The following is a 25,671-nucleotide window of genomic DNA, read 5'->3' on the forward strand; positions in this document are numbered from 1 at the left end:
CTCTTTTTTCTTCTTTTTTTCTTTCTCTTTTTTTTTTCTTGATTTCTTGCTTCCCTTTTAAGTTCGGCTTCTTTTGGCCAGAGAGTGCCAGGCAGGCACGTTATGGACATTTACAGGGGGGAAGTGGAGACCGCCGCGCTGTCACGTGATTAGATTTGGACCAATTCCGGTCTAAGTTTTTCGTGCACGGAAGTTACAACAATCTTTTCCTCATTTCTCGCTTGAGATTCAAAAAGATTGGAAGCGACAGCTGTGAGTCCGTGACGGCCGGGCACATTGACAGACCGGCGTCCACGGCCAACACCCCTCACTTCTCCACGATGCGGCTCAACTGTTGCCGATCCCTAATTCCCTACCGTCCCCGGTCGAGCGATCATGAACCCTTCAAGGCGAGGTGCAGGCAAACTTAGGCAGTCATCTGCAGAATGACTCCAAGTTTCCAACAAGTCCACTCCTACGCGCCGGCCCGCACCTAGCAAATAAAGTCCCCACGGTGCGGCTCGGCCGACATGGGGCAAGATCATCATGACATGAGCTGTGACGAACCTACTTCAGGATCCTATCCTGTTAGGGTTCAGCTTCGTTGAAGGTAATCTCTCGAGGATGCTTAGGTTCGGTGCAGCCAAAGGGTGCACAACAATAGGCTTGTCTCAACAGTAGGCTTGCGAGCTTGTAGCGAACTGTAGTTGTGATTGCTAACTGGAGAACTCCCAGAGCTCTCCAGAACGAGTGACTATATACTTGTCTATCTACCGTTGCTCATGATGCTCAAGGGTCTTGGCCCTGAGCACTCTGAGCACCGCGGTCCTTGCCCATTCATTGGTTACGTGTTTCCCCTTAATGATTGGTTCGAGGTATTGCCAGCGTACCCCGCCGGCCGGCTGCATGCGGCCATATCCGTGACATGAGCCTCCATCAGAAGCGAGTCAAGGTCAAGCTAGGTAGATCGGGCTAGGGTGATTGGGTGTTGAACGACCTCCGCCTGGTCTACTATGTATAGGTACCTGACTTTGTCACAACCGTCCACTCGGAAGTTTGGCCCACGTTCCAAAACATGCCATTGACTGGTACTGTAGCCACTCGGAGAGCGTGGTATTAAGGCCTCCTCATCACCTTAGTCACAGCGTTCCGACGATTGGATCCTCCCCCACGGCGGGCCAGGCTGCCCTCCGGTTTCCGTTCCCGAGAGTAGGCCTGTGTCATCTTCTCGTTACGCAATCTGCGCAGAGCCGCAAACATCCCGTCTCATTGATTTTTATGCAAGACGGTCCAATCCACGCCATGGGGTTGTATGAGACCTTTGCGAGCCAATGGTGCTCCCAGTGGGTTGTCGGGGCAGGTCCCAGATTGGTCGGCCCGGATGCGAGGGAGGCCAGATGACCCTGATTTCCCCAATCAAATATACAGAACTTATCTGCACCTCTTTAGCCCCGTCACTTGCACTTTTTAGTGGAACTCTTGTTCCTTGTCAGGATTGAGGCTCTGCGGCATTGCACGGTGCCGGAGCCGATGATGGCAGAGATTGGTAGCTGTGTAGGGCCGACTTGGTGAAGATGAGGCTCTGCGGTGGATGGATATTTAATCAGTGGTAATTCAGGGAGAAACAGACCCGGTTGAGAGCATGAAATTCATCACCCAGCGCTTTTCTCAGTCCTTGTGCGAGCTTCCAAGGATTTAGTCGCAGCCCCTAGTTGGCAATCAACACTTACACAGAAACCACACCTTTAACCCTAACCCCTGCCCTCTCCTGAATTCCACCCCTGAATCCGCATCAATCATGGCCAACAGCTTCTACTCCAGCGACCCTGCTGAAGAGGCCGTGGATGAAGTCGCTAGACCCGATATCGAGTGGATCCCGTCGATGAAGACGTATCAAGACCGGGTTCAACATCTCCAGGCTCTCTATCCCAACCGTCGCACCACTGTCCCCTACGGATGGCCCGCCCAAATCAACACAGCCCGAGCCTGGACTGGTTCCGACTTCAACGATGAACACGACTATATTATCCACCTTGGTCCTGAGGACATTGCTGAGATTGAGTTTGGGCTTAGTCACTTCAAGAGTAAGTCCTTCGCATTTCTTTGTGCCCTGTAGTTCACATACCGCGGACATGGCTGACTCGCAACCATCAGGTTATGACGGCCTCGGCCCAGATGACGTTAACCACAACACTTTCCCACTCCCGAGCCTATGTAGCCGACTCGTCGAGGCCTCGCAGATTATCCACGATGGCCGGGGGTTTGTCGTGCTCCGTGGCCTTGAGCCAGACAGGTACACGTCGTTTGACAACATCCTCATCTACCTCGGCATCACAAGCTACATTGCCGAGAAGCGTGGGATGCAGGACTTTGATGGGCGGATGATTCGTGCGCTTGCATACTTCCATTATCCCCCCATCGGTCGCTAACACCGTCCAGTCCACATCCAAGCCGTCGCCGAAGACGTCAAGAAGCACGGCGCCATGCCCAACTCGCCCTATGTTGCTCGCGCCCAGGTAATTAAACTCGTCACTAGAGGTAGAAATAACTCGCCGCTCTAGCTAACACACACCGTTGTCCGATGCACAGCCCTTCCACACCGACCTGTGTGACGTCCTTGGCATGTACGCTCTGAATGTAGCCGCCTACGGGGGCGAGTCCTACCTGGCCTCGTCGGCCACGATATACAACGAACTGGCCCGCGCCCGCCCGGATATTATTGAAGTCCTGGCCAAGGACGATTGGATCTTTGACGAGTATGTCTCCTCCCTTCTGTCCCCCCGCACCTCGCAAATCTCCATCCACAGCCACACATACTAACCCACCACCCCCCACAGATTCTGGCAAGGCCAATACCACACGCGCCCCCTGCTCTACAACTTCGAAACCCACGGCCCCGGCTTCCAATTCTCACGCCGCCCCCTCACGGGCTCGCACTTCTCCCCGCACCACCCTTCCGTCCCCGCCATGACCGAACTCCAAGCCGAGGCCCTCGACACCGTGTACTTCCTGGCCAAGCATCACGCGGTGGAGGTCCGACTGCAGCCGGGAGACATGCTGCTGTTCAACAACTTCGCCATGCTGCACGCGCGCAGCGGCTTCACGGACGATGCGTCCGAGGGCCGCCAGCGCCATATGCTGAGGCTGTGGCTGCGCAATGAGCAGCGCATGTGGAAGACGCCGCGGGAGTTGGAACGGATTAGCTGGGAGTGTTATGGCGATCATGAGTGGAGGCAGAACAGTGTGTGGGATATTGAGGCGAGTCCGCCCGAGTTGAGGGTTAAGCATCGGCGCGCGAGTTGTGCTTGAGGTTTGAGGGGTGGTCTGTCTTGGTTTCTTTGGTTCGCGTGTGATCTAGCAGTTTGTCTCGCCTTTTTCATTTTGTCTCTATTTTCCTTTTTGCCTTTGGGAAGAGGGAACTGCTTGGTCATTTAGCTCCTTTTCTTAGGGGTTTGATGCTCTTTGATTCCTAGGTACCTATCGAAGTGCGTGTGGTTCAGGAGTTCAAGTCTTTCTCAGTCTGTCACTTCCAACATAGGTACATAAATACGGTATTGAAGGCAACGGGCAACCCTACCCTCCTTCCGCATTCAGTTGTGCATTAAAATGTATTGAGGAAGGAGGAACCTACCTAGGTCCCTGGCCCCGCAATCCATCCTCAGACCTTCTGTTCGTTCCAACTTCTAACCCGTTCTCCCACACGACCCCATGAAACCCTCCACTCGCACTCAGACTACAGTACACCCAATCCAAATACAACCTAAGCAAATATCATTTTAGGCTTCCCACCATGACTACCATATCCGCGGAGCCGCCGGCGGCAACTCGGTTTTTCGGGACGCCCGAGCTCATAGTGGCCTTGGCAGAGCATTGTTACTACCCGTGCAACGGGATTAACCCAACCTTGGCCAACCTTCGACTGGTGAACCGAACATGCTACTTCGCAGCAACGCCAATTTTCTGTATGGAGCAGCGCATTTATGTATCAATCGCCAGCGCCCGGGTGGGACGGAATCTCAACCCGAGGCCCGACCTCGTCAGGCACGTTTTCCTTGTCCACTATATGGATACCCAGGCGAGGCTCAGGGACATGATTGCCCAGATGCCGCTGTTGGAAAGCTTTGTGTGCGTCCGTCTCTGTATTTGTACCTTGTACAGATATGCCAGCCCGTAACAAAGCCAGCTAACAATTACTCCCGCGTAGATACAACGGCGGTGAACCGGTGATGCCGTTTATCCTCGACACGCTGAAAGCTTCATGCCCGCGCCTCAAGGTTCTGAATATGTTCTTTGATCCTGCCAACATAAAAACACCAAGCCCTGAACTTAATTTTCACGGGTTCAGAGGCCTCCACGAGCTGGTGCTTACCCACCTTCCATATGACCCTTCCGGGGGTCCGTCCGGGGATCGGACCGACCGCCACTGGTGGATTCCACGTCTTGCTCGGCTCCTAGTCGACTCCCAAGGACTCAGAAAGCTAAGCCTGGGCTTCGACCCGCCGGGTTCTATCATACCGGGCGGCTTACGCAGGCAGATACTCGACGAGCTCTGCTCCCTCTACACACAGGCCGGAGGCTCACCCCTACGGCTCACATCCCTCTCGCTTTCTGACGCCCTCATCCCCTCCGGAGTCAGCCCGCTCAACGACCTCGTCGACCTGGCCCACCTCAACGACGTCTACATATCTAACCACTTCCTCCCCGTCTTCAGCGACGACCCAACCCAAAGAGTCGCCTAGGAGGCCTTCGCGCCGCCGCACGCCCCCAACCTACGCTACCTGCGCACCGACCAGTACCGCCACGATCTGCACGAGCACCTCTGCAGCATCGCCGACCCGGCCTTCACCCGCCGCCTGGGCCTCGCCTACACGCACGCGCAGCGCACAGCCCCGGGGCTCGACACGTCGGCGCTCCTCCGCCCCAGCGCCCGCCACCCCACCACTCTCCCTCTGGCGCTGCGCATGCTGGACCTCTGCATCGGCCCCTTCGACCTGGTATACCCCAGCGGCATCGACACCGGCACCGGCGCTGGCACGGTAACCGTCTCCGCCCCGGAGACGCTCGAGAACCTGGTGCGCACGTGCGCGGACACGCTTGAGGGGCTCGGGGTGAACATGTTTTGCAACCGGTTGGCCCCGCTCACGGAGGAGTGGAAGGAGGGCCGGCTGCAGCTGCTGGAGGGCGCGGTGCGGCGACTGTGGCGGCTGGAGCAGCTTAGCGTCGAGGAACCGACACGGCACGGCTGGGACGTTTGCAAGCTGAGTAGGCCCGAGCTGGTGGCCATGGCGAAGCGGATCGCGGCGGCGGCGGGACCGCCGTTGCGGTATTTGAGTATTGGACGCGTGTTTATGCGGGTTCGGTTTCAGCGTGATGATAATGATGGAACGGGCGGGGGTGGTTTCGTTCCTATGCTGGAGTTCCTGGAGTCGCCGGAGACAAACCCCTACCCCTATCTTCCGCCGCTGGAGGTGGAACACGTCGAGTTGTGGAAAAATACCCTTGTCAATGCCGTTGGTATTGACAGATTGGGTCTACGATACGGCAGAGGTACGGTAATGTGGGCTGTAGCTCAAAGCTAATGCTGTCCTCCCTTTATTGTGTATATATACTTTCCCACAACACACACCGGAGGCGGAGGCCTACAATGTCCGGGTACTTTACTGCCGCTAGATTATAATAATACGTCTATCTCCAGCGTCTTGCCTTATCCCCTGGTCGTGTAGTTTCCCTTGGGCCATTTTGGTCCGTTCTCCCTTAACTCCATTCCTCCTTCGACTTTTTACCCGTCGCCCCCTCAACGCCTGATTTGCATCACACATCCACCGTTGGATCCATCAAAGCCAAATCTTGCCATCCCCAATCCAAAGATAGATTCCAACCATGCAGCATGATGAGACGGTACCATACAACAGAGAAATGACTGAGCTTAACCAACATACGCCTGTGACTTCCCAAAGATCCCAAACTCCTACCCGAAGCCAAGGGTACCCATCCCTAAACACCGGACCAAGATTAACAATAAGCAAATCTGCGTTGCCGCAAGACCTCTCTTTTCTATTCCTCAGATTTCACCCCCAGCTGACTTTCCTTTTCTGCTTCCGTCTCGCTTTCATCGAGCTCTTCCACGACGTGTACGGGCGAGGTATCAAAACTTTCGGTATACAGTTGGCCGGTCCAATACAACGTCCTTTCGTACTTGTGCGATTTCCTGAAACGGAGGACATCTGGTTCTGCGCGCCGAAGGTCAGTTCGAACGGCCGGAAATAAAAGTAATGTCAGGGTAGCGGCTGGGAGAGCATACCTCTTGCCCTGATCATGGCCTGGGTCTTTTGCATGAGCTCAACCTGGCTCTGATCGAGTTTGGCCATGGCCGCCAGGCTGGGTGACGTCCAATCCATTTTCAACGGCACGGATCCGTTACATGCAAAGTGGAAGCGGGCGAGAATGGACTTGGCTGTGTGAAAAGCGCCTTCGAGGAATTTGGTGTTGGAATATTTGCCCTGCCAAAGCTAGGTTAGCGATACATCCAATCTCGAATTGCGATTACCGCCACTCACCGGCATTGTGTGTGTCTTGGCGTGGTCGACAGAGTGCTTCGCTAGCCGCTCGATGTGGTTGGTTAAGATGAAGGCAGAGAGGTAAATCTCCCACCAAGACTCGCGCTTGGCAGGGGTGATGAGGCTCTCGAATTTGTCGATAAGCCTCTTGCGTAAGGGCGTGAGGATATTCTTGATAACGATTTGGTCTAGCTGGGTGTCCATGATGGGCGGGATCGGAATTCTCCCCTTGTGAGGACTTGTAGCATCTGTCACCGGCGAGACGCCAAGGGTGTCGGGTCCGCACATCTCCCAGGGAATCTCGATCATTCGTGAAATGGCCCAAAGGTCGAGAGAGTCGGCAACTAGAGATTTCTAGGCGAGTTAGTAGAGGAACATGAGTTTAACATCACAGTACTTACTGGATTTCGTTGAGCATATTCCATGCCAGCGGAAATGGTCATCGACACCAGCTCATCGTCAGTTTCGAGGTACGCCCATTTGGCTGAGCCGATGTACTGGCATATATGGCGGTGTATCTTTTCCAGGTTTGTGAGGCAGTAAAGCGGCATGCCTAGCTCATGTAATTCTCCTGTGCGATCCGTCCACTTGTAAGAGATGACATCACCGGGTGATGGCACAAACTCGGAGGCGTAAACTGTTAACTGATGGGATCCGATGCGTTGCGTGAGCTTCAACATCCTCGCGGGGACATTTGGCTTGGACAGGTCTCCGAGGTCGGTTGAATCTCTCAGTCGTTCGGTGAAGAAGGGCTCGTTTGGTGCCGGGCCTTGAAGCTTGTTAGTGTTTTGAAGCACGATAGAAGCCATGGTACTACAATGGTTGAGGTGCAGAAGACCCGAGGGGAGAACAGGCGGCCGCAGGGAGATGACTGTAGAAATGATAACTCACCCGACCGGAAAAAGAGAATTTCTGCTAAGGTATTCTTGAAACAAGGGTGTCGAGGGGCGTTCTTGTAAACCCTGTGCTCTGTACAAAGAGTACAACTAACATAAGGGCTCTCCTTTTGGGCCAGATCGCACTGAGGGATGGGTTAGCGCCCGTCGTTTGAGGCCTGAAGTTGGGGACAAGTACCTGTCTTTTGGATCTCTTGCATCTTGGGCAAACCCCTTTGCGCCTAGCTAGAGCTGTCCGTTGGCGCTTCTCCTCGTTAAAGGGAGCCCTCGTCTTGGACCGGTTCCCGAACGTCATCATGGTCCCCTTGACTTCTCCGAGGTCATCGCGCACCGGTACTTGGCGAAGAGTTTGGGAAGCCATTCCCTGGGGTGCAACTTCTTCCGGGGCTGGCCTTTTCCTCGACGACTTTGCTTCCGTGTTGCTGGGGGGTTCATACTGAACAATTGCCAAGGGCGTCGACGGGGTTTTCGCTCGGCGTGTTGGCCGGCGTTTCGCTGGCGGAGAGAAAACCGGAGCGGTAAAATTCGGGGTTGTGGTATCTGTGGATACTGTCGAATTGGATCGCTCGTAATGGCCACCAGCGGTGCTGTCGACGAAGGGGTTAAGCCACGGGGAAGTATGGCCCACGTTCAAGGACCCAAAGGCCCCATCATGAGGGGCGGGATTGAACGGATGGAATGCGTCGGTGAGGTTGGGAGGAGAGAGGGAATATAAAGAATTCCCGTCGGACAGTTGACTCGGCCCCGGAGTAGCAGGCGGAATAAACGCAGCAAAGAATTCTGTCGGAAGGGGTAGTGCCGGGTTGAACGGGGGTTGGGGCATGTCCAAGGCCGGAAGCGATCCAATATTAGCCGGGCCCTCCGAGTTCGCGGGCAAGGAAGGCCAGTCTGCGGCACTGACGGAGCCGGCGGGGTGGAACCCGTCCGGCGCGGACGAAACGGGGGTTGACAACGATGGCCTTCGGGATGGTACGTTTGGGGCATAATATTGCCGGGCGGCGACCTGGGCGGGCCCCGGCGGATGTGCGGCGGGAAACGAGTTAGAGATCAAATCGATTCCGGGCCGGAGGACGCGCGGGGCCCCTCGGGCAGCCTGCGATCGGCAGGTCGGCGGATTGACGGCCAACTCGGTGTTGGGATTGGCGAGGGGATTGCCATGGTGGTCCAACTCGGCCGCAGGGGTGAAGAACGATGGAAAGCCCCAGAACGCGTCGGTGACAACCTCTTCAGACTCTCCTTCCCTATAACGCAATGCGCTGTCGGGATCTGGGCTGGGGTACTCCATGTCTCAGACTGTTGGTTCGTTCATGGATGACACGGACTGTCAGGAAGGACAAACAAATGAGACCAGAGTCACATCGGTAGTCCCGCTTCCGGGCGTGCATCCAGAGTCCGTCATATGTCTGTGGGATGCTTGTGGGATGTCTTCGGGGAAGTTTGCCGCAATGCGGGAAGGAAGTGCGACGCCTGGGCCAGTCTGGTGCAGCTTTGGGTCACCGAAAGGGGGCGCCGGAGGCCGCGGTTGCTGGCCCAATCATCGCGCCTTCCCCATGAGCACCGCATTGCCATATTCCCTCACCGTAATTCCGAGTTTGGGTTAGTGCTCTGCAACCAAGCAGACCAGGGCAGACTTGTCAAGTTCAGAAAGCGCACCTGCCAGGCACACTTGCTTGCTGGGGTGAAGCTATGGAATTGCTAAAATCGATGGTGACGGGAAGTTTCCCGGATTCTTTTTTTTTCTTCCCGTGACTTGAGATACATCAGACATGTCTGGGCACATGCAATGTACCAACCACACTCGCTTGCCGGCCCCCAAACGCAGACTGGCAGACACAGCCCCCAATGAAGACGCGGCTAGCTGCGCGGACGAGGCTCAGAATTCAGGGGCAAAGCTGCAAGCAAGTTAGGCAAATCGGTAGTTAGCTGCACCTTCCTGAAATCCCTCTTCCGTCACTGCCACGGCGTTGGCTGTGGAATTGCGGCGAACCCGAAGCGTTTCACACCATGACCGCGTCACGCACGAGCATTTTTCATCGCATGCATCACGATGCATGGGCTACACAAAGCCAACAGTGCGCCAGCGAGGCTCCAAGTGTCCCCAATAGTCTAGTTAAGGCTCCCTCGCCCGCCCTAAACCCCAGGTTCGCCCTGCGTCCCCCGGGCCGCCAGCGAAGTCCTCCTTCTTGCTTGCCCCCAGACACACTAGCCAGTCAGCCTTGCTCGACCAACCTTCGCAATGAAACCCCGATTGGGTCTTCCAACCGATATTGAGGCGGTCACCAACGTCATCATCAAGACGATGCCGCTTGACCCACAATGGGACTACCGTTTCCCGTACCGGCATCGGTACCCCGAAGATCATCATAGGTATACTCGAATGCTCTTCGAGTATTTCCTCGACCCGGAATATGATGATTGGGTAGTCATGGTGATTGAAGACAGTCCCAAACCGGAAGCCCCAAGCGAAGTGGTCGCGTTTGGGGTTTGGGATGTCTCGTACATGAACAAGCGGCGGTACGGCCCCGGCTACAAGACGCAGGACCGCAAGTCTAGATGCTCAAGGCCCTCGAGGGCTGACCACCCTTGTGACATTCACTAACACTCAAGCAGCTGTGACCGAAGTAGAAGAACGCGGAGGCAAGACCCGCAAGGATGCCAACCACGAGCACTTCAACGAGTTTTGGAAGGGCCAGATCAAGGCATACAAGAAGTTTTTTGGCTCGATCGGCCCGGAGCAGATCCACCTTCAGATCCTAGCTACCCTTCCCGACTTCCAACGTCGCGGCCATGGGTCCTCGCTCTGCAAATGGGCGATGGAGCTGGTGATGAGGGATTCTCTCAATGACATGTCTGTGATGGCCAGCCCGATGGGGAACGAGCTCTACACATGGTTAGGGTTCGAAGATGTGGGGGCCTTTCACATCCAAGTTGCCGGCGAGAGTCAGCGGCTGGTGCTTCATGCTATGATGTACCGTCCCACCAAGTTGCGGATGGCGACATCCAGAAAGGATGCGGATGGTAGTTGTTGTGTGGTGATTTAGACGGGCAAGGGGCAACTCAACTTCATACAAGACATGAAGTAACGATTTTATGAGACATGAACTTCTGCGCCAAGCATACAAACACCTGTGATGACTTTTGTCTTGAGCATTGATACCGCAAAGGGTGTATTAATACCACCATCAAGTGCGAACAAGATGCCCTTCATTTGATATTGTATGGACGAGGATGCGCCGACATTGCCCTATCGCTACCTTCATAAATTAGAAATAGACATTGGCGGCAGAATTCAATAACGGCAGCTGGTGTCAGCCATCGTGCTCCAACTTCCGACTCATACCGGATTTAGATAAGCTCGGTGATGGTGTCCTGGAAGATTGAATTTTCAAAATTGCGAATGGCTGACTGGAATCAAAGATTATACGCAGAATTTAACGCCGTTACAATTCACTGTACTTTGTCGATGGACACAATATTTCCGACATGATGGGCTGTGGACCCGGGATCTCAACTTCGAGTCGCTTCGGAGCCACCGGCAGCGGACCCCGGTTGGGCCGCTTTTAGCGCCGGCGGGATCGGACGGAAAGAGTGGGGCTCAGTGGGTCTTGCCCCTCGATGCATCATCGGCATGCTGCCCTTCGCCTCAACAATACGAATGCCATGGTGAGCATAGAACTAGCTTCTCAGCTTCGAGGTTCATCATCTCATCTTACGGACCACCTGCCATTATGGAGAACCCCCAAACCCTCGATTCCCTCCCCAACGAGGTCCGTGAATCCCGTAACACCCTCTCTCTCTCTTTGTACATAAGGTCCCCAGAGTCACTGACAGCCCCGCGCAGCTCCTCATCTCCATTCTCTCCCAACTTCCCACCTCCTCCCTTCTCCCCCTCATCACAGTCAGCCGCCGCATCTACTCCATAGCCCTACGCATCCTCAAACAACGCCTGAACCATGCCACCTCCCAACCCGACCAGCGGCTGATGCTCGAATGCTACCACCCGAGCGAGAAGCTGTACACACCCTACCTCTACTGCAACTACCTCCGCACGGACAGCTTCACCAGCGCAGAGCCCAAAACCAGCGCCACCGGCGGCACCGGAACCAGCGGCCTGTCGGGCATATACGCGCACTTCCGCCCCGTCGAGCAGGACGAGAACCGCCCCCGCCGAGCGACGCGCGGCTTCCGGCGGCACCTCACCCCCACCCCCACCACTCCCACCACCACAGCCACGGATAGTGCCAGTAGTGAGGAACCACGGCCGTCAACAGACGTCTACCTGGACGACGACGAGTCGTTCTCGCAGCTGTGCGCCGTGACCAACCTTGTGCGCCTGGGCCCCAAGCCGGGCCTGTTCCGCAGCCACGTGAATGTGAATGAGGGTGTGTTGCGGGTGTGGAGGGACTGGTTGGCTGTGCGGGCGGCTGTGGAAGGGCAGCGGCGGGGTGGGGGCCGGGGGGAAGGGTCGGGACAAGAGGAGGGGGAGGCGGGGGAGGCGGGACAGGAGGAAGAAGAGGAGGGGGAAGGGGGCGGTGGTGGTGGGAGTGGGGGGGATGAGGGTGAGGGTGGTGACGAGGATGGTGTGTTGTGGGCCGATGCGTCGCGCGATGTTGGGGTGCGGTTCCGGGTGGCTGAGAAGGACATCCGCGGGCAGCACCCCGTGCTTGTCGCGAGCGACGAGCAGTTGCCCGTGGCGTACCGGCTTGAGTTTGAGGAGCTGCTGGTGAGGGCCACCACGCTACTGCTCATGGTGGAGAAGTCAGAGGTGCAGGAGTTTGCGGCCGAAGGCAAAGCTATCGTTCTTGCATCGTTTTGAGGGGTCAGCATACCCCCCAGCTCCTCAACACGACTGAGCGTGGGAAACTCGATCAAACAATCCTCCGGTTGAGGCGATCATGGGTGTGGGGGCATAGCTCACTTGCTAAAGGCATAGAAACGCCGTTTCGGTGTTGAATTTTGCAGCCGTCTGGCATTGAGACGTTGTCGTCATGTGGATCCCTTTCGAGCATCCAAGGTTTCCTCGACGCCTGTTGTTTGACCCGCTGATCGAACGGGGCGGACGTTTACAGAAAATAGAAAACCCCCGAGCCCGTCAAAACCGGGAATCAGATCACGGGAGCATCACGCGCATTCACGTTCCAAGGATGGCTTGCTCACCCAGGGCTACCAACCCCAAGATATCCAGTCGGCAAGGGCGGTTGTGATGCTCTTCTTGAAGATGGCTAAGGAGAGTTGGGTGGCCTGTGGGTAGGCTCGGGCTGCTTTTTTGGGGCAGTGAACAAATGGAAGGTGGTCCTCGAGGCTTAGGATCGATTGACGTGTGACGTGTTTCTAGTTTCGTTGGCAAGACGGAAGATCGAATCAAGATCGCGGGCATTGTGTTCTAACTTGGGCTCAACGCCGCCCGCGGTTAATGCGGCGAAAGATGCTGCCGGCTGCAGCGCTGCCTGATCGCCCGCGGTTTTGGGACCGGTTATCGCGAGTATTATGCATTCATCGGTAGCCAATCCCCAAAACCTGGTTAGTAGAGGTCGGAGGTCGGATACAACTGCCCCGCCGGTTGGAAGAAACGTGGAAAGTCGAAACAGCCATGACCACTGAGGCTGGTGAACCGGCCATTGTTCCCTCGTCTACCGAGGTGTTGCACCGTTGCACCTCGAACGTTACGAACAAACTCTTTTCGGTGGTCTGTAACCAGAGTTTGATGCATCGGGAATAGGTGCTCTGTCCGTGCATCTTTTTCATCCTTTTTTGCACAACCGTCCCATCTCGCGCAAGATCGGATGCCGGTCCAAAGCAGGGATGGCTGCGGCCGACGCAGGCCCTCGGGGCTACGAGTCTCGGTTCAGCTCCGAGGAAAGGTCGAGACCATGTGCCGACTGGAGGAAGCAATGGTGATTGTTGAACATCTGCACGGTATCTGGCGGTGAGGACGCGTCTTGTTGGTAGGTTTGCGGCGTAAGCGCAGCGAGCGCGGTCACAAACTTCCAATGGATACGAACGGGCAGTGGGCTAGCAGGATGCAGTTGTCAGGAGGCACCATCAAACAACATGGAACCCTCGAGCTAACCCGGAAGAAGCCGAATCCCATGCGACCCCACTACCCCCCCTGCCCCTCCCCCACTTGCCCTTGCTTCGCGGGGTCCCTCAGCCCTACAAAGCACACAGCTTTTCAGTTTAGGGAAGGCAGCTTCGAGTGAGACCAAAATCGTGAGTTACACCTAAAATATAACAAGTTCTACGATCTGGAAGGTCATCGAGAGCAATCTCGGCGGGCTTCTCTGCCGAACTTAGTGTAACGGCCAAAAACGACAAATGTACCTGCGCCAACCCCCTCTGCGTCACCTGAAGTTTCAGCCTCTTGCTGGCCCCTGCGCTCGCTTCTGCGAGTTTGCGTCGCCCGGGTTGAGAAAAGTCGACGTTACGGGTCAGAGCGGGCCTGATCACCGTACCATCCAACCGGGACATGACCAGCTGTGGACCGTGGATGCGACCCCATCGTTGACCTCGTGCAATCCGAGTGGCTAGTAGCAGATGGCGGGCCCGAGATCTGGCTTCCGGTGCACCACTCCCTGTCCTCAGATCCACCCTGGACGCATGAGGGAGGGTTGTGATAGCTTCCGGGTCCAGAGTGATCCTGTTCCCCTGCTTTATGCTTCGGGCTAAGTCAGCAATCACGTTTCTTTTCGAGCATGCAGTCATCGTCACCGCCAAGGACGTCCCTCGTGCAGATGATCGACCATGGCTCTCCTTCTGGTAGACGAGGGCTCTCTCCTCGTGCCCTTTGGGCTGGTTGATCAACGCAGTCACGGCAGTGTTCCACCACCGCAGCCCTTGCGTATCTGATTGTTGAGGTCAATGCTTGTCTGATTGCCCCCCATGCCCCCCACAACTGCGGTGCAGTCGTTCTTTAATGTTAATACATACCCTCGTCCCTGCCCCTGGCTTTCCTCTTTGAGGCTTCAACCGACCTTCGTCTCGTCTGCTGGGCACGACAGATGCCATTTGTTTCCCAGGTCACATCTCCTCTGTGAGTTGAGGTGTCTCCGGTCGCTATTATGGACTTCATGGGAATGGGCGGGGACCCTGAGAAAGAGTTGAGGGTTGGGATACCTCGTCCTGGAGATGATGAAAGCATGAGGGAGATTCGAAGGGGACCGAACATGACTGTTCCACCAACGCCCCCAGCAAAGGACTTGCCTCCCCCACCAGCGTTGTTAAGGCTGAACCCCTCGACTCCTTTGGACAGCCCATCCGAGCCACCTAATAGGCCACTGCCACCAAGACCGACGGCAAAGGCGCAAAGCCCCAAGGCTCCGCAGCCGTCAAGGTCACCACCATTCAGGCCACAAGCACCTCTAGGGATGAACCCGCCAACTCGACCGGGGACGGCAGCCAGCCAGGTTGCAGCGACGACAATATCTTCCAGATTTCCCTTGTCGTCAAAACGGCTGTCTTGGATATCGGACTCCTCGAAGAGGCCTATCAAGTACGGCCAAGGGAAATATGGCCGTGTTGAGCTGGTACCACAGCCCAGCAATGATCCAGATGATCCACTGGTATGTCCAGCCTCGGAACTTATCTTGATTAATGCTGATAGTTTTCAGAACTGGTCCAGATGGAGGAAGGAGCTCAACTTTTACTCGCTGTTGATGATGGTTGCCATGGCCGGCGTGACGAAGACGATGTTTATGACAGTTAATGCCCAGCTCGCTCAGGGGTACCAAGTTTCTTATACGGCCGTTGCCGCCTTGACTGGTGTTCCACTAATTCTTTCGACCTTGACTGGCATGGCCTGCCTCGTGGCATCGAGGATATGTGGGAAAAGGCCGCTTTACTTGGCCTCTCTGCTGCTCATGTTTATCGGCACAGTTTGGAGCACCAATGTTGCAACCAGCTACAGTCAGTGCATGGCTGCTAGGATATTTCAGGGGCTGGGTTGGGGTGCTTTTGACACCCTTGTTCTGGGATCGATTCAGGACACTTACTTTGTAAGAGCAAACCCCTCCGCTGTCTACGTTCTCATCAGCTGACGATATTCAGGAGCATGAACGTAGCATTCGCATCGCCATACACTCAATCGTTGCCGTGATGACAACCTGGGGTCCGCCGTTGATCGGCGGCGTTGCCTCTCAGGGCTCGGTCGGTTTCAGTCTGCAACCGACGATCCTCAGCGCCTTCTTCGTCGTTGCCGTACCCGCCATTTCCCTCGGGGCCCCAGAAACAGCCTTTAACCGGAGCATCGCATTCCCAGAAACGCCCGCCACGTCCACGAGCCAGTTCAAAGCCTCCCTGCCGCTCACATCACTCCGTTCTCTCTCCCTCGAAACCATTGCCGACTATGTCGTCAAGCTTAAGCCGTACGCCTACCACAGCCCTGCCGACCTCACCATCCTCCTCCAAGCTCCGCGGGCCTTCATCACGCCCACAGCGGCCCTCCTTGCCATCGTCTCCATCCTCCCTCACGCCTCCCTCTGGGGCCTCGTCGCTTCCATCTCCCTCCTTTTCTCTCCCCTCCCTTTCGCCCTCAACCCAGCAACCATCGGCGCCCTCTTCCTCGCCCCCTTCCTCCTCTCCGCCGCCGCAGTCGCCCTCCCAGCCCTCGCACCCCGCTGGCAAACCCGCTTCACCCCCAAAACCCACATGCTCGCCCTCGCAGCAGGCACCGCCCTCGCCTTCATCGGCATCATCACCTTCGGCCTCCACCTCAACGACGCCATGACGCCCCCACCCCAACCAGAACCCTCCCTCTCCCCCACCCCAGACACCATCACCAATCCCACCACACAACCCATCTCCCCCTTCGCCCTCAACTACCTCGCCCCCCGCGCCAACCTCCCCGCCCTCTCCTTCCTCCTCGGCCTCCTCGCCGCCGGCGCCTCCCTCCTCGACGCCACCGCCCCGCCCCTCATCCGCGCCAGCACCTCCTTCACCGGCGCCAACCTCGCCTCTTCCACGCGCAACACCGCCGACATGACGGCGGCCGTGGCGTGCTGGCGGGCGGTGGGCGCGGGGGCGTTCGTCATGGGCGTGCCCAATGCGGTGTGGTGGTGGGATGGGCTGCGCGGGTTTTGTTTGGCGGTGGGGGTGGTGCAGGTGGTGGTGGTGGCGGTGGTGGGGATGGTGTGGTGGTTGTGGGGGGAGGGGGTGCGGAGGTGGGATGGAAGGGTGATGGGGTTGGTGGATTTGGAGGGGTTGAGGAGTGGGACGGGGAGTTTTTTTGATTTGGATTGAGGGAGTGGATGGGCGTAGGTGTTCTTGTGTTGTTGTGTGTGTGTGTGTGGTTTGTGATGGGGATTGGGTTGGGGGGCGTTCTGGGTTTGGGATGGGATGGGTGGGCGGCCACTCACTGTCTGATGGTATGATGGTTTTGTGTGGGATGGGACGGGTCTGGAGTTGTTCATTCGTTCTTGGAGGGAGATGAGGTGATGATATGATACCAATGCCATTCTTTTCTACAATATCTAGGGTTCAACACACATATTGTAACCAACTGGGCTCACCAGCCTTTTAATATGCCCACCACCTACCTAGTCAACCTGAAATTGCAGTTCATCACAACGGTTAGCCACAGCCGCCAGTAACTCTCCCGTTCAGCCTGCGCCGTATCTCGTCGCAAAGGGCCGGCCGGTAAAATAGAACCAGGGGAGGCTTCTGGAAGCTTACTGCTTCTGACTGCGGTAGACAACATTCCCGGCCCTAGGCCGTGTCGATCAAACGTGGCCAGCCGGGGGACATCAGGTGATTAGCCAGTTCAAGTGAACTCTGGGCAGTGGTGTTCTGATGGCCAGTGGCTACCTTACAGATGGCCGGGGGAGAGAGGCCGAGTTTAGTCGCTGAGTTTGAGGCTGGTGTTCACCTGAAAGCAAAAGGATGAATAGCAATAGTACTCAATTTTCAGTACTGTACAGACTGTGGTGGTGAGACGCCAGTATTGCCACCTATTTCACGATTTGACCCGATGTACGCCTTAATCCATATGCGAGGGGAGTGGGCCAGCGTACTTTTCCTGGTCTCATCCAGCTCTCCCCGTTGGTATCTTGACAAACATGTCGCTTATGATCTCCTCCCAAAGCCAAATAATTATCCACGATATTATCCATTGAACCCCAATCCGTATAAAAGACCACTCCTAGATTAACGAACGAGCAGCGAAACTAGAGTCCCCTGCGATCACTGACTGTCCACCGGCGCTTCGAGGCGGTGACATCCCGGAAACGGTCCGCGTCGTCAGGCGGCCGTGGTACGCCCCAAAGACCCCCAGCTCCCGCGCCTAGTTGATCCAGCTCAGGTTTCGGCGAACGCTCATTGGGCAGGCTTGGCCCACCGCTTGACGAGGCGTCGACAACGGCGCCCCCGTTCGTCGTTTGGGTGGTTGTGCTCGGTGTGAGTTTGAGTTCAGAGGCGGGATTGGGAGCCGGAGCCGGAGCTACCGTCGTTGCCGGCTTCTTTCCAGAATTCCCAAAGTTAAAGGCAGGGCCGTCGTCCTCTTCGTCTTCGTCTGCAATGGGTGACCACAGACCGCTGCTGCCAATACGGGCTAGATTTGACGGCCGCGTCGCTGAAAAAGACGTCACGCCGCTTCCAACAGTGATACCCCCAGTGCTCACAGCGAAAGAGAGCCGAGGAACGGGCGAGTCATTTTTCAGACCCTGTCGAAAGCCCCCTAGACCAGAGTCTGCGGGTGAGCTAATCCTCCCCGGCCCGTCGTGCCATGAGAAGTTGGTAGACGTGGAGAATGATGCGTGGCGCCCCCGGATGCCGTTCGGGGTTCCTGGAAGGATAGGGGCCCTTGAATTGGTTGGAGTATCTGTAGGAGATCGCAAGTGGTCGGTATTGGCGAAAAGCTTGAGATCGTAGAGCTCGTGGACGGGTTGCGTCGTCCCGGGTTCTTTGAGGGAGCCCAAGCTTTCTGTAACCGGCTTGCGGACCGCCATCGTGAGGGATGCCATGCCAACATCCATCAAAACAGGTTGGTGAGTTATGGCGCCGATCAAAGCATTACAGCCGGCTCCGTGGGAGACCATAATGACGATGGATTCGACTTCGACATCCTCATCGTTTGACTCATTGTCGGGTTCGGACCTCACACTTTTGGTGACTGGCCGGGTTGGCCTATCTGCTGTCGAATACCAGTCCACTAGGCTTTGGGCCCCGGCACGAAACCGCTTGTGCATGGCTGCCCATTCTTCGGGGAAAGACCCGCCGTCCCCCCAATCCAGCAAGCTGCGTGTAGAATGCCACTGGTAGTCAACCATAACGCAAGCATCCCGAGCATGTGAGACGTATCCTGTTGGGATATTGTTGTTGTTGCTAATAGCGTAATGGGGAACGGGCGAGACATAGCCACTCTCTTCTCTCGCCTGGCGGTCTCTCTGGCCGCCGGCGCTTGAACCGGTCGCCGGGGAAGTCGCCAGGTTTGTCATGGAACCAAATTCTTCTTTCTGGCCGCTGTTAAACGGAGAAGCGGAGCTCTCCCGGGCTGATGGGCTCCAGAGTTGCCCTTGGGAGCTGGAATGGTGGTGCGAAACAGAGTTTGGGTAATGGGTATAGTTTTCGCGACGGAGGAGGTCGGCCTTGGCGCTGGCCAACATCATGACGGACTCGGGTGGTGGCGTGATGAACTCGAAATAGCTCGGCGAGAGCCATTCACCGAGAAACGCATCCAGCCGCAGCACAGACTTTCGGATATTGGCACTGGAGCCGAGATTTGTGACGAGCGTCGGCTTGGGTCGGCAGTCTGTGGTGGAAGTCCGAGTGGGAGACGTAGTTTCGGAAGAACTCGAGGACTCGAATGGAGCTGAATCCTGGGCGAGACCTGCGCTGATGGCAATTGAGGTTTGGATGCATCGCAGAAATGGCGAACTGTGTAGAGCAACCTCGTATCTTTTGCGTTTCGGCTTTACCGCGGCGTCGGTATTTTGGCTCGCGGCACGCTCATCTTCTTGAACCCTCTCCCGTATTATCGACGCGATTCTGGAACCCAGGCTCTTTGCTTGCTGCCAGCCGCTGTAGGTCAGAGGCGGGTCGTAGGGTGTCGGGGATGTGAGATGCCATTGTTTGTCGGCGGCATCAAGTCGATAGCCATGTCTGCGGACTTGTCAGAACCTCTGTCTACGGCACGGTATATCGGCCAACGGGGCGTTGGTTTTGGAGTCGTGGATTTGCTTACCTGACGACAAAAAGGTACGCTGGAGGGCGCCCCATCGTGGTTCTTATTTTGTATGCCACAAGACGGTCGGCGAATTGAGGAAAGAAGCGTCGAGTAGAAGAATAGATTCTCAGCTTCAAGTGCGGACGGAAACCGGGCTATTCAGCTTGGTCGCGTCACACAAAAAAGATGGGCTGTTTGGGGTGATTGCCGTCACTGCGATTGCGGGGGAAGTTGTTCTGTGATTGCAGTTGAGTCGGGTTTGGTCGGCGAGGATGGATGGGAGTTTAAGGTGCGCCGTTTTAAGCTTCTTAGACTATGAATGATGAAGAAACGGCTAACGAAATATGATCAAGTCACGCGCACTTCGCAGGTCGATGGTTTCGCGGCCACTTGCGTTGGTGACGGGCGCAGCGCGGGGGATGGCGGGGGAAGCTGCTGATGCGGCAGGGACTGTAGCAGGGGTTCAAATGCGACATCAGTCATCTGTCGGTGGGCCCACTTCTGCCCGTCTCAGGTCTCGCCGGATCCAAACTGTCGGCGCTCATTCTCTTTTTCCCTAACTATGTATGTACGTAATTTTTCTTGCATCGAGTTGTCATCATTTGAGTTATAATGGCTGCTTTGATAAGCCCCAGCATATTTTAACTACCATGTACTCTGTACGATAATCCTTTCGTTGTGGTACCAATTCCAGATCTGTATGTCGTGTCCACCACAGTAACGTCACCGAAGTACGAATAAATGGTGTTGGGCCTCTTCGGTTTCACTGAGCCACTGAGCCACCTTACGACTGCGTGACAACATCAGCTCATGGAAAGGCAAGGAGATGCGGTGGTTCTGTAGATCGAATGTTACCGTGTGTTACCATATATCCTTGTTTTGGCCTGGGCTGGCAGGCAGAACGCAAACCGGCGTAAACCGACGACGTGCATGGCCTTCGATGGTTGCAAGCTGTCACATGCTCGCTCGTCTGCGGCCTGCATGGATGCTTCTTCAGCGGGGGGCGGGCCGGAAAGAGGAGCCGATGGGTTTGTGTCGGAAAGAATTGCCGATCCACCTCATTCCCCGGGATCGCCCAGGAGCCGCTTATGTAACCGCTAAAGTGATCTGTCCCAGCGCAACGGCTGCGCCTGTCAACCCCTGTGTCGATGACAAACCATACCAAACCAACTCGCGAATCGAACCGGCGCAATCGATGGAGAGCAGCGCGCTCAGGTGACGCCCTCGATCCCTAAGCCGACAAGTCACTCCTTTTACCACTCTTGCGACGACCAAGATGAAGTTTTCTGGTCTCTTCGGCCTCCCGGCGTTGCTGGCCGCTACGCTCCTGGCGCCCGTGGCCCTCGTCGGAGCCGAACACACGAGTAACTGGGCGGTGCTAGTATGCACCTCGCGATTCTGGTTCAACTACCGACATCTGGCAAATGTCCTGTCCATGTACCGCACTGTTAAGCGGCTGGGGATTCCCGATTCGCAAATCATCCTCATGCTCCCTGACGACATGGCCTGCAACCCACGCAACGCCTTCCCCGGGACAGTCTACTCGAACGCCGACCGCGCCGTCGACTTGTATGGAGACAACATCGAGGTGGATTACAGAGGATATGAAGTCACTGTAGAGAACTTCATCCGGTTGTTAACAGACCGTGTTGGGGAGGAGATGCCGCGCAGCAAGAGGCTCTTGACGGATGACCGAAGCAATATCCTCGTGTACATGACGGGCCACGGCGGGAACGAGTTTCTCAAGTTCCAGGATGCGGAAGAGATTGGTGCCTTCGATCTTGCCGACGCATTCGAGCAGATGTGGGAGAAGAAGAGGTAAGTCGCCAGCTCTCCTTCGTCTCGGGGAATGTGTAACTGACCTTAGCAGATACAACGAAATTCTCTTCATGATCGACACCTGCCAGGCCAACACCATGTACAGCAAACTCTACTCGCCCAACATCATTGCCACCGGCTCCTCCGAGCTTGACCAATCGTCGTACTCGCACCACGCCGACAACGACATCGGCGTCGCCGTGATCGACCGCTACACATACTATAACCTGGAGTTCCTCGAGACCGAGGTCCGCGATACGAGTAGCAAGAAGACGGTGGGCGACCTGTTTGACAGCTACACATACGAGAAGATCCACTCCCACGCGGGCGTCCGCTACGACTTGTTTCGCGGCGGCGCTGAGGCAGCGCGGAAGCGGCTCGTCACAGACTTTTTTGGGAACGTACAGAATGTCGAGGTCGACGCGGCTAAGAATACAACGGCTTTGGACGAGGATATACTCGCGCTCAGCCGGACGATCGCGGCGCTCCACCGCAAAGCCGAGGAGGAGGAAACTGCGCACAAGAAGAATGTCAGTGGAGAGGCCGAGACCACATCGCCCAGGCAGAAGAAGGTGCAGTTTGCCAAGCCGCTGACGGACGAGAACTGGTGGACCAAGAAGATCCTCGGGGCGGCGGCGGTTGCCGGGTGCACGGCACTTTGGGGGTTAAGCTCGCTTCTCGAAGGGTCGGGGAGGTAAGGGGTGATAACAGACGGTTTGCATTTCAACAAATAATTACATACAAGCATTATTATCAAGTTCGTTGGTTACAGTGAACCTATGGATAACCCTAAGTAACCCCTTCCCTTCAACCACATGCCTTCCACGACGGGGGTTGATATCTAGGCCCAGAGACCTACTCATAGATGCCGAGTCCCCCGCCCACGTTATTGACCGTCAAAGGCCATTTAAGCGCAATATCGTGAGCGGCCATCGAGACAAAGTGCTAAACCAAAATATGAGTCGAATATGGGCTTGCACTACAGTGTAGGTGTAGTGGTTTGGTGAACCGCCGTCAACCGCTGATGGGGGTTAGGGTTACACTCAACTATGCTGTTGTTGATGTGGAACTGGTCCTTTTCTTCAACACCATTTCCTGCAGCTGCGCTGACAACCTCGACTCTTGCACTGAAAATGCACCAGGTTTTTCTTCCTCATCGCAGTGCACTAATTTTACCTGTGCATGGTAATATTTCTTCGAAATGAGCACAGTAACTTCGAAACCCAATAAGCAGAAGGTGCGTGGTCATTCTTCATTTCATCCCACTTAAACCGTTCTAGCAGGACCTTATATATCATTTTTTTGACGGTTGCATTGGTTGTTTTATCTTGGGCATATACTTCGCCAGGTTTGGTTTGATGAGATGGTACATGGCCCATTAGCAACCTTTCGACTTGAAACCCAGTGTCACTGACGGCCCTCGCAGTTGCTGCCTTTTCCTCGCGCAATTCACTAACAAGAAGCCACAAGTTTCTCCCACTTCGGGAAATTACTGTCAACTCACGGCCACTCGTCAAACGCGCAATACAATTCTCATGCGATGGTGACCTCGCCGTCACCGCCGACGACTCTGTCCATGTCTTTGTCCCAGAGTTCCCCGATTTCTCCAAACGCCGAGAAAAGCTAAAAGCCCGTATCACTGGTCAGCCATATGGCGCTGAGGATGACTCCTCAGAGGAAGAAGAAGACGAGAATGGAGGCCCAAGGAAATACAACCATCAAGCGCTCCGCGCTCAGTACTCCGAGGGCAGCAAGCACATGCCCGTGTCTTTCCCGCCGTTAGATCCGCGCGTCAACCGGGAACTCTTCGTGGCTCAAGATATCCGCTTTCCTTATGAAGGTGCGGCCGATGCTGATGTTGCGGACGCCGACAACAACGACGACTCTGCGGGCTCCGAAGGCGCCTACGATTCGGAAGATGATGAAGACGACCAGGGCACCGGTTTGGGTACCAACCGGCCCTACGGCGCTGGCTATGGGCCCATCACCGGAGTTGGAAGCAGTATGAACCACGTTGTGGGCATCGGCTGGTCTCCATCTGGCCTGGGTGTCAATCGCCGCCCTGTTCTGGCCGTCTTGACGGGCTCGGGGACGCTCACTATTTTCGGAGATGGCAGCGAGTTTGCAAATATCTTGCCGCGCGCCAACGAGGGGATGCTCCAGCGCCGTGAACTCAACTCATGGGTCGTCCTTTGGGGTGTCGGCGAGCGCTTGATCGTGCCGGGCCAGCAGACCGAAGTCAGCGAGTATCTTCGCGGCTTCGCATGGGCCCGTGAGGTTGCGCCTGGCCAAGCATTGCTTGCCACCATCAACGACTTGAACGAGGTGGCTATCATCAGTGTACAATGTATTTTTGTGACAGATGACACTGGTTCCAAGGGGGCCTTCTCGTTCCAAACAGAACCCCGGGAGAACGTTGTTTGGTTGGTGTGTGAGATCGCACGTTTCAAGGCGCAAGGGCCTCATAAAACAACAAACGTGAGTTGCCCGCTCCTAATCAAATACTATTACGCGTTAACACTCCCCGTCAGCCATTGGACCCAGACTTTGTCCCCTTCGGTACTTCGTTTGGTCTAAGATGGGGCCCCTGGCTCCAAGCTAACGGCTCTCGCACCTGTGCCCTCTCTTTTATTGACCGAGGCTATGTTGGTTTCCGAACCATCACAGTCAAAGAGCCCTGGGTTCGAGGCGAGCTCCCAAGCCTGGAAGTCGGGTCCGAGGACATCCACGGCATGTGTGTACACCTTTCGGTCGACGCGTTCGTCGAGTTTGAGGATGCTGTAAGCTGATATCTGCCTGGATGACGGATACCGACTTCCATGTTAATGACACAATGTGCTAGATATGGACGCAAGGCCCTGTCACTTCTTGCAGAGGACTGATCGCCACTGGGTTCGACCTCAAGCAATTCGAGGTGAATCTCCTCGGCGCGGCGAGTCACAAAACGGAGAAACACAGCGTTTGGGACTGCGGCACCGTTTATCGCGAGGACGCAGAGCATGCGTCACAAAATCCTATTGCCGGTATGGGCCGGATTCTAGTAAGAGTTTTCGGGTTCGCTAATGCTTGCAGACCTTGTCATTCACCCGCCTGACCTTGCCAACCCAACTTCGACTCCGCTATACACACTCATCCGCCTGTCCGCTACGGCCACCACTCATGATTGGTATCAAACGAATCTCCCTACTTCTAATGATCCCGCAGCAGATCCCCGACCGCAATGGGTGCGTACCATTGCGCAGAAACTCGAAGTCCGAATCCCCGTCGATATGCACCTAACACGGAACTACGACGACAGCGGATCAGAGGGCTCTGGTTCGGAGTCTGAGGACGAAGAAGATGACCTAGATATGGATGGCGACCTTGATTCTCTCGGGGATGAAGACGAAGTGGTTGATAGTGCCAAAGCCACGATCCTCGAGATTCCCGAGATCCACCCCCATCGCTACCGTCTCCACGGCCTGACCCTCTCCCCCGGGGGCGGTGTCGCCGCGGTCCTCGCCAGCAACCACAGCACACAGAGGCCCGAGCGCGGTGGCTGGCATACGGTGAGGTCCACTGTGATGTTTGGCCACAAGTCCCGGCGTCAGCGCCAGACCGCGCAGGCGACACAAATCGACTACGGCTACCCAATCAACCCGCAGGTGATGGACATGAGTCCGAAAAACCACACTGCGGTGGTCAACCCCGACCACTACAACCACCTAACAACCGAAGCCAAACTCTTCGAAAACCTCTACGGTGGCGGCCCCGAAGTGCCCGGCGTACACTACCACCCCATCCACACCACCACCACCACCACAACAACAACCTCATCCCCCTCCCCATCTTCCACCTCCACCCCCAACACCAAAAACCACCTCCGCGCCCTCTTCGCCCCCGCCCAAGCCACCCAAAAATGCGACCTCTGCGGCGCGGCCATGGACCAGCGGCGCGGCGGGCTCAGCGGGTGTCGGCACGGGCACTTCTTCGGGACGTGCGCGACGTCGGGGCTGGCGGTGCAGACGCCGGGGGCCACGCGCAGTTGCGGCGCGTGTGGCCTGCGCACGATGCGCGCCGAGGTGCTCGTCGCCAAGATGCCGGACCCGGGGAGGCGGGAGGAGGTGAGGAGGCTGGTGGGGGAGGGGGTGTGTGGTGCGTGTGGGGGGAAGTTTTTGAGTTGATGAGAAGGGGGGTGGTTTGTTTTGGGGATGGGTGATATGAAGGGTTGTCTTGGTCACCAGTCTTCGTGTCTGGGTGGATGGTCAGAATAGCCCTGCCGTTACCC

General features: G+C 56.2%; 10 protein-coding genes across 10 annotated transcripts; 6 read left to right on the top strand and 4 right to left on the bottom strand.

Moving 5' to 3' along the window:
- Positions 1 to 142: 142 nt before the first annotated feature.
- On the bottom strand, positions 143 to 612 carry F5144DRAFT_573088 (uncharacterized protein). The gene has a single exon (XM_066788944.1). The coding sequence runs from the start codon at positions 525 to 527 to the stop codon at positions 345 to 347; it is 183 nt and encodes a 60-aa protein (XP_066643248.1). The 5' UTR covers positions 528 to 612; the 3' UTR covers positions 143 to 344.
- A 1,010-nt stretch (positions 613 to 1,622) lies between these two features.
- On the top strand, positions 1,623 to 3,565 carry F5144DRAFT_573093 (uncharacterized protein). Its single transcript, XM_066788945.1, has 5 exons — positions 1,623 to 2,063; positions 2,134 to 2,367; positions 2,419 to 2,495; positions 2,569 to 2,735; positions 2,817 to 3,565. Exons 1-5 carry the CDS (start codon positions 1,778 to 1,780, stop codon positions 3,286 to 3,288), a joined length of 1,236 nt encoding a protein of 411 aa, XP_066643249.1. The 5' UTR covers positions 1,623 to 1,777; the 3' UTR covers positions 3,289 to 3,565.
- A 50-nt stretch (positions 3,566 to 3,615) lies between these two features.
- F5144DRAFT_630018 (uncharacterized protein) lies at positions 3,616 to 5,558 on the top strand (the record flags this gene model as incomplete). The annotated part of the gene is made up of 3 exons (XM_066792403.1): positions 3,616 to 4,104; positions 4,184 to 4,655; positions 4,719 to 5,558. The coding sequence occupies exons 1-3, from the start codon at positions 3,770 to 3,772 to the stop codon at positions 5,556 to 5,558; spliced, it is 1,647 nt and encodes a 548-aa protein (XP_066643250.1). The 5' UTR covers positions 3,616 to 3,769.
- A 696-nt stretch (positions 5,559 to 6,254) lies between these two features.
- Positions 6,255 to 8,717, bottom strand: F5144DRAFT_490873 (uncharacterized protein; the record flags this gene model as incomplete). Its single annotated transcript, XM_066785823.1, has 5 exons — positions 6,255 to 6,479; positions 6,537 to 6,890; positions 6,986 to 7,305; positions 7,428 to 7,557; positions 7,644 to 8,717. 5 exons carry the CDS (start codon positions 8,715 to 8,717, stop codon positions 6,255 to 6,257), a joined length of 2,103 nt encoding a protein of 700 aa, XP_066643251.1.
- A 719-nt stretch (positions 8,718 to 9,436) lies between these two features.
- On the top strand, positions 9,437 to 10,473 carry F5144DRAFT_489518 (uncharacterized protein; the record flags this gene model as incomplete). The annotated part of the gene is made up of 3 exons (XM_066785733.1): positions 9,437 to 9,573; positions 9,647 to 10,017; positions 10,070 to 10,473. 3 exons carry the CDS (start codon positions 9,437 to 9,439, stop codon positions 10,471 to 10,473), a joined length of 912 nt encoding a protein of 303 aa, XP_066643252.1.
- A 562-nt stretch (positions 10,474 to 11,035) lies between these two features.
- Positions 11,036 to 12,334, top strand: F5144DRAFT_241612 (uncharacterized protein). Its single transcript, XM_066783364.1, has 2 exons — positions 11,036 to 11,199; positions 11,274 to 12,334. Exons 1-2 carry the CDS (start codon positions 11,161 to 11,163, stop codon positions 12,246 to 12,248), a joined length of 1,014 nt encoding a protein of 337 aa, XP_066643253.1. The 5' UTR covers positions 11,036 to 11,160; the 3' UTR covers positions 12,249 to 12,334.
- A 1,059-nt stretch (positions 12,335 to 13,393) lies between these two features.
- F5144DRAFT_241653 (uncharacterized protein) lies at positions 13,394 to 14,316 on the bottom strand. Its single transcript, XM_066783365.1, has one exon. The coding sequence runs from the start codon at positions 14,132 to 14,134 to the stop codon at positions 13,610 to 13,612; it is 525 nt and encodes a 174-aa protein (XP_066643254.1). The 5' UTR covers positions 14,135 to 14,316; the 3' UTR covers positions 13,394 to 13,609.
- A 174-nt stretch (positions 14,317 to 14,490) lies between these two features.
- Positions 14,491 to 16,666, top strand: F5144DRAFT_489144 (major facilitator superfamily domain-containing protein; the record flags this gene model as incomplete). Its single annotated transcript, XM_066785709.1, has 3 exons — positions 14,491 to 14,991; positions 15,040 to 15,423; positions 15,476 to 16,666. The coding sequence occupies 3 exons, from the start codon at positions 14,491 to 14,493 to the stop codon at positions 16,664 to 16,666; spliced, it is 2,076 nt and encodes a 691-aa protein (XP_066643255.1).
- Positions 16,667 to 17,581: 915 nt separating this feature from the next.
- On the bottom strand, positions 17,582 to 19,784 carry F5144DRAFT_241678 (uncharacterized protein). The gene is made up of 2 exons (XM_066783366.1): positions 19,605 to 19,784; positions 17,582 to 19,522 (listed from the first exon to the last, which is right to left on the bottom strand). The coding sequence occupies exons 1-2, from the start codon at positions 19,637 to 19,639 to the stop codon at positions 17,590 to 17,592; spliced, it is 1,968 nt and encodes a 655-aa protein (XP_066643256.1). The 5' UTR covers positions 19,640 to 19,784; the 3' UTR covers positions 17,582 to 17,589.
- A 1,078-nt stretch (positions 19,785 to 20,862) lies between these two features.
- On the top strand, positions 20,863 to 25,567 carry F5144DRAFT_592947 (gpi-anchor transamidase-like protein; the record flags this gene model as incomplete). The annotated part of the gene is made up of 9 exons (XM_066790409.1): positions 20,863 to 21,404; positions 21,457 to 22,098; positions 22,390 to 22,394; positions 22,639 to 22,641; positions 22,996 to 23,882; positions 23,936 to 24,184; positions 24,247 to 24,340; positions 24,477 to 24,952; positions 24,983 to 25,567. 9 exons carry the CDS (start codon positions 20,863 to 20,865, stop codon positions 25,565 to 25,567), a joined length of 3,483 nt encoding a protein of 1,160 aa, XP_066643257.1.
- Positions 25,568 to 25,671: the final 104 nt, after the last annotated feature.

The sequence above is a fragment of the Chaetomium tenue genome (genome assembly GCF_020726465.1).
Source record: "Chaetomium tenue strain MPI-SDFR-AT-0079 chromosome Unknown F5144scaffold_4, whole genome shotgun sequence".
Classification (NCBI taxonomy): domain Eukaryota; kingdom Fungi; phylum Ascomycota; class Sordariomycetes; order Sordariales; family Chaetomiaceae; genus Chaetomium; species Chaetomium tenue.